Source organism: Verticillium dahliae, genomic scaffold, assembly GCF_000150675.1.
Source record: "Verticillium dahliae VdLs.17 supercont1.8 genomic scaffold, whole genome shotgun sequence".
NCBI classification, from domain to species: domain Eukaryota; kingdom Fungi; phylum Ascomycota; class Sordariomycetes; order Glomerellales; family Plectosphaerellaceae; genus Verticillium; species Verticillium dahliae.
This window is the reverse complement of record NW_009276927.1, coordinates 346385-352384: the sequence shown is the minus strand read 5'-3', so window position 1 is coordinate 352384 and position 6000 is coordinate 346385. Positions and strand designations below refer to the sequence as shown.

Genomic DNA, 6000 nt, shown 5'->3' with positions numbered 1-6000 from the left:
TAGATCAGGCGAAGATCTTCCAGGCTGTACTCGGCCGGGTTGGGGGTGAGGAGATGGCGAGTTTGGGGAAAGGAAAGATTCCGGTGCGCTGCCACTGCTCAATGTCGGCAACGATGCTGGGCGTCCACATGAGATCCCGGCTTGTCAGGGGTCGTCGACCGGTCTTCCATGGCGGGCATGTCATTGTAGGGGCAGCGGATCTTGTGCTTGGTGCAGTTTCGGCTGAGAACCCCGTGTTAGTCAAGGCCCGTAGTGTTTCTGCGCGCCAGCAATGTTCACGTACCATTGAGGGAAGTTTTCATCACATCGAATATGCCGACGCTTGCAGGTCTCGCAGCCCTTGCGCGACTTGGTGTGGCTGCGACGGGGAGGACCGCCTCCGGGACCAGCCATTTTTCGAGAGTGGTGAGGAGTGTGTTGGGCGAGGAACCTGCAGGGCGTGTTAGTGCAACGCTGGCACATTTGTCCTGGCGCAGAATCTTACGTGGTGAATAGGTAGGTATACACGGACAGATGAGCCGCGTGTATGATTCGGGGTAGCGAGCGTGGTGGGGGAGGGTCGAGACGGGAACGTGCGGACGGTTGCGTTGTTCCTGAGTTTGATACTGAAAGCGATTGTTGGTTGGAGTGGGCGGTTTTCCCTTTTCCCTTCTTCTTTTTCTGTTCCTTTTTTGTCTGAGACGGTTTGGAAAGCGAGCGTGGTTGTTGACTTGGGGACTTCAAGTATCGAGCCGAGACATCTGCTACAGGGCAGTGAACCAAGTGCAAGATGGCTTGGCTGCGGTTCCGATACGAAGAGTTGGGAGTTTTGGTGATGAGGCCGGGGATGGTTGATGTCGCGGGAGTAAGCTTCGTTTTCCGGGATTCGACTCGAACAACAAAAGAACAAAAGAACAACGAACGCAAAAGCGAATGACAGGAGTCAACGAGGACTTCCTAAAGGTGGGAGGAGGGGGGGCGGTTAGCGAATGTGGGTGGTGAGCGAGAGTGCGCAACGAGGCTGGTGATGTCTTGCTGGATGTGATATTGGGGGGAGACAAAAAGACGGACGTCCAGGCTGGGGGAAGGGCCAACTAGTTAAATACAGAGGGGTCATAAGGCGACTGGCAGCACAAGAGTGACCCGAACGGGACGAGAGGACCGGCCGGGGCGGGCACATTTTGGCTTCACCCATTAGGGTGGGAGGAGTGGGCAGGGGCAAAAAGCAACGAGGACAGGAAAAGAACAGGCCGGCTGTGCTGTGCCAGCGAGTGCGCCAACGAAAGGCCGGCCCGAACAAGCCCCAGAAAGGGTGGGAGTGGGAAACCAAGACCAAGCCCAAGCCCAGGTTCACGCCCCAGAGCCCCAGCACAGGGCAGGCCGGGGGGTGTTGCGACAGGAAGGGCAACACCAGCATCAGCGTGCCACCACGCATGAGGGACCCGTGTGCCCATGCTTTGACCATGCGAGCCCCCAGCCAAGCTCGAGTGGAGGGGGTTGAGGGGAGAGGGCCGTCCGCGCCGCCGCCGTCCACGCCGTTGAGTGTGCCAGCCGATGACTTTGTGCCATGCGCACTAGAGCCAAAGCTGACAGCCAGATGGGCACAGGGAAGGTAAGGCAAGGCGAGGTAAGGCAGGGTCAGTAGTCAGGCAAAGCCAGCTCTGCCCAGTGGGGCCTCTAGGCAGCCAGCTTTGCCAGGCAAGCCAGGACAGGGTGTCATCGAAGTTGTGAGTCGGTGGACGATAGGTGGGCCGTCTGTTGAGCAGGGATCCACGGTAGTTCCTGGGACAAGGGGGGGAGGGGGTTTGTGTTCTCTCTCTCTGTCGACCTCAGGTGTGTGTAGAAGGGGAAAGGTGAAAAGCGCATTGTACATGGTACTGCACATGTACGTAACGCCCAAGCGTTGAGCTGCAGACCCATGTGTAAATAAGAGGCCGTGAACCGTGTGAATTCTTGCGGATACTCCTGTCCTCTTGTCACCAAGGACTGTGGACTCACCAACCATCGATCGGGCCTCCTGCTTCAGGCTCACGGCCAATGTGAAGCTGTGAGCAGGCGAAAGGGCGCGGAAAGGGAGGGTTGCAGTCGTACCGACTACGTTCATCCATGTCCTTGGGATATACCAACGAGCGGCAGGCGGCAAAATGTCCATGTTCTTCCGTCGGCTGGCAATGGCTCGCCAGGAAGCTATCCGTCGTCATGGTTTTGCGGCACCATGACCTGGGTCATCGTCATCAAGGGAGCGAGCTGTGTTACTCGATTGAAAACGAGGAGAGCGACATGCTGATGAGAGTGCGCAGACATCTTGCCGTCGACAGAACCCTGCCGGTCGCGTTCACTTGGAGCATGATGGCCACGACTGGGTGGCTCTACGTCATAGCCTTGGAGGCCTTTGCTCGAGAGACTGCGACTGTATGTTGCTCCATCAGTCTCACAAGCGCTTCAATGAAACAGTACGCCCCTTTGGAGTTGACCCGAGTCTCTTGTTGATCCTCTCCTGTCAAGTGCCAGGAAACCAAGATGTAGAAACAATAGCATCATGCTAAGATCGTGGAGTACGACGGGCGTGGCTGAAAAGGGGGGGCGGGCGTGCGCGGTCATGATTTTAGTGCGCTGTCGACGTCGTGGTCCATGAGAACCATTCTGTGCGTCGGCCGTCCACCACATATTCGTCTGTGACAGAAATGTATCAGCATGGGGACAAGTCAGCGAGCCAGAGAAACCTCAACTCACACACACTGGTGCGGTTGCAACCATCTCTCCCAGTGGCCGCATGACCTGACCTCACTGAAGTCAAACTTTCACAGGTGCTTTGTCCCTATCAAGGTAGCGCACACGCCTCACCGTCGGACCACATCCATCCCCATCTCTCCACACCACACCAAGGGACCGATTGAACCTTACCACGGCCGACCACGCCGAATCAGGCCTACGCTCAGCTATGTTGCTAAAAACTCACTCACTGCAGGCCGGCCTTGTCGAGGTATCCGTCTTCGTTCTCGCGCACCTACACCGCGGCTTGACCGAGCTAGCACCATCAGAGCCGCATTACCTCCGCATGAGACTGAGGAGCCTATGCGGGTCTGCTTCCCAACATCGAGAAATGCGGATCGGGCACTGTGGCGGCGTTGTCTGCCATAGCTAGGCCCGCCCAGGGTCGGTCGGCGTGCTGCCAGGCCCCGACCAAACCCATCGTGCTTGCAGGGTGCCGGTCAGTCCCAGTCACCCACCACATTGTACTGTGGGCAATAGATGTATGAAGACCGGCTGATGGGGTGCCGGCAGAACAGCGTATGACATGCCAGGCCAGCAGCTTCAACCAGCTGGGCAATGAGACAACAGATGAACGATTCCGAGGTCGCACAGCAAGCCTTACACCAGGGTTTGAAGCTCCAATCACTGACTGGGAGAGATCCTCGTCAGCGAAGAATCGTCCTCGATTCACACCAGGCCAGCAAACCCAGCCCTGAGCACGGACATCACCAGACGCCCTCAAGGCATGCAGTCAAATCCCGGACGGCTTGGTGGCTGGTAAAGGTATCCTAGGTTGAACATCAGGTCAAGCTGGCCTTCGGCTTCGCGGAATAGCGGAAAGCATGCGCTGTTTTGGCGATTCACAACTTGATTGGCAGATGTGGAATTCTTGCGTGCAGTGACCGCGGCGCCACGGCAGGGTTTACCAAGCGGTTTTTTTCAACAGGTCGAACCCAGTGACGTACTGTGGATGGTGGTCAGGCAGTCTGGCATGATGTCCCCCACGCTATAACGCCTACCTTCTTCGCCTCTTTGACAGAATGGAAGATCGTGGGCCAACGAATATGTTCGTCTCAACTTCTGTGGTCTTGCCGGCCTCGAGGCTTGAAAATGTTCAGTCAGACACCCGATACCTCGCGGACTGGCTGCTTAGGGGGTTGTGTCATGCGAGGCCGCTCACCGCAGGCTCTTGGCCGACCTGGCGTCGCTGGGTCGTGTGAATCGAAGAAGCTCTTTGAACTTGATACGACGGCGAACCCTCTCTTTCTCGACTCAACGGAATGGTCCATGGGGTCAGAGGAGGTCGGGACGTCCTGGATGACTGTCTGCATAGTGAGGATCCACCGACTTGCCATCCGAGTTCTTCGGTCTGATTGAACAATGTGCTTCATTGGGAATCCTCCTTGTTGATTTACGTCGCTTCAACGAACCCGCAGCCCCCTGCTTCTCATCTGTGCGAACCCCTCAGGGATACCATCAAGACCGCACCCCGACCAAAAACCCCTGGATCTGGAGACATCCCCTGTTCAGTGGACTCCAATGCTAGGGACCGGGTAGATCGGGGTCTACAGGGCTGCTGCTGCATCTGGTTGGCTGAAACAACGGTTTCTCGTGTCCGAATTTGGCAACTCATGTCCATGTGGCTATCTTCGCCTGTCCTGTCAAGGAATGACGAAGGTCCCATCAGTGCGGTTTGAGAAGTATGCCAAGCATTGTGCCGGAGTCGAGACGACAAAGTCACCAGTCAACATTCATCAGTACACTCGAGGTGTGAGTTCGCTCATTCTTAGCCAGTGAGATCAGACCAGCCACAAGCTCTTTGCTGTTCCTTGCTCGCTGAAGCGCACCCTCAACAGATGATCTAGGCTCCATAGCCATAGACAGGGTCCTCAGGGTATTGCCAGACGACTATTCTATGTCAAGTGGTCGCTTCGCAGCAGATTTGGGCTGAGATCTGCTCCATATTCGGAGTTGCAATCACAGGTTACGTTGTTCAGCTCCAAATGAGGCTTCAGCGACTTTGAATCGCCTACGTGGTGACTGCATCGGCCTGAGCGTAATCTCAAGTGTCGGGATGAACACACGGAGGCTCGCTTTCTCGGTCTCTGTTGCTGAGCGCACCTCCCGAACAAAGATGACAGGCTCTCGTCTTTACTCTGGTTTGCGAACTTTGATCGTCCTTTCGATCACACGGGGGAGTAAATGTTTCTCTGGTTTCCAGTGCTCAGATTCTTCGTTCGGGTATTGGGTGGGAACGGTGGCGCCAGGCCCAAGAGGGCGTAGTCCGTTTCTATTTTTGATCAGCCCTTTTCCCGTGTGACCCCAACATCAATCGATTATCTCTGCTTTCGCTTTGGTGCTGAACGGTCGTTCCGCCAACAGCTGTTGTATTCTTGTGTATGCCTACCGCGCTCTGTCGACGCCTAGTTGGTGACTATGCGCACGTGGCCTCATTGAACTTTTGACATTTACTGCCTTCGCGCGAGTCGTGGATGCAAAGGCAACGTTCCATAATGATCGACTGAGCTGCAACTGGGTGACTTTGCCGTACCAACCAATGTACCCGCTCCATAGAGTAGCGTGGCGTGGCTCGAGGTCAGGGCTGTCCCGACCTGCGGAATGGATGGATGCGTGGAGTTCCGCTTGGCGCACATCAGATCAATGGTAGACTTGGTGCGAGAGGTGATGCGGGCGAAAGGCGTGAGCAATCTTTTGAGACGGTTCATCAGGCGTAGTATGTGTGTGTGTGTGTGTGTGTGGATTTCGGTTGTGGCTGTGGAGAGATCCCTCGATGTGCTTGCTCCCAGAGAGTAACGTCGATGATTGGGTCACAAGGCCACAGAAGCAGTCTCCCTGTGCACATCATGGGCCTGCATATATGCGTGTCAGCACCTGCCAGGCCATCTTTGCCAGGTGCTGGGACAAGACATCGGCCAGAATGAGTATCGTTTCAGAAGCGGAGACAAGCATGCGTGATAAAAGTCGGGCTGTATTAGACCGACCCATGCACATGTAGCGACGGCGAGAAGGCTGGGAGAGCGGTGAGAAAAGTATGCCGAGTGCGCGCGATCAAGGCCATCCCTTGTAGCACCGGTTGCGACTACGGCAGCAATGACTGCATTGTCGACTCCTCGAACGGCTCACAGGCGTGCTCCTCTTGTAGGGTCGGCCGAGGATAGCGATGAAGCTGGTACGACGTACAACTTGCTGTTCCTTGTCGATTGGATGTGACTTCAATGCCAGCGGACACTGTATATCCCTGCCTTC

At 56.0% G+C, this 6000-nt stretch overlaps 1 protein-coding gene across 1 annotated transcript in view; it reads right to left on the bottom strand.

The window, feature by feature from the left end:
- The window catches only part of VDAG_04663 (uncharacterized protein), a gene marked incomplete at its 3' end in the record, with an annotated part of 2493 nt that extends 1932 nt beyond the window's left edge, over window positions 1–561 (bottom strand). The window contains exons 1-3 of the mRNA XM_009654267.1: window positions 485–561; window positions 284–430; window positions 26–222 (exon numbers count right to left, since the gene is read on the bottom strand). Of these exons, the coding sequence (XP_009652562.1) occupies window positions 26–222; window positions 284–302 (216 nt within the window). The 5' untranslated portion in view covers window positions 303–430; window positions 485–561. The remainder of the gene's footprint in view (window positions 1–25; window positions 223–283; window positions 431–484) is intronic.
- Between the last annotated feature and the right edge of the window lie 5439 nt (window positions 562–6000).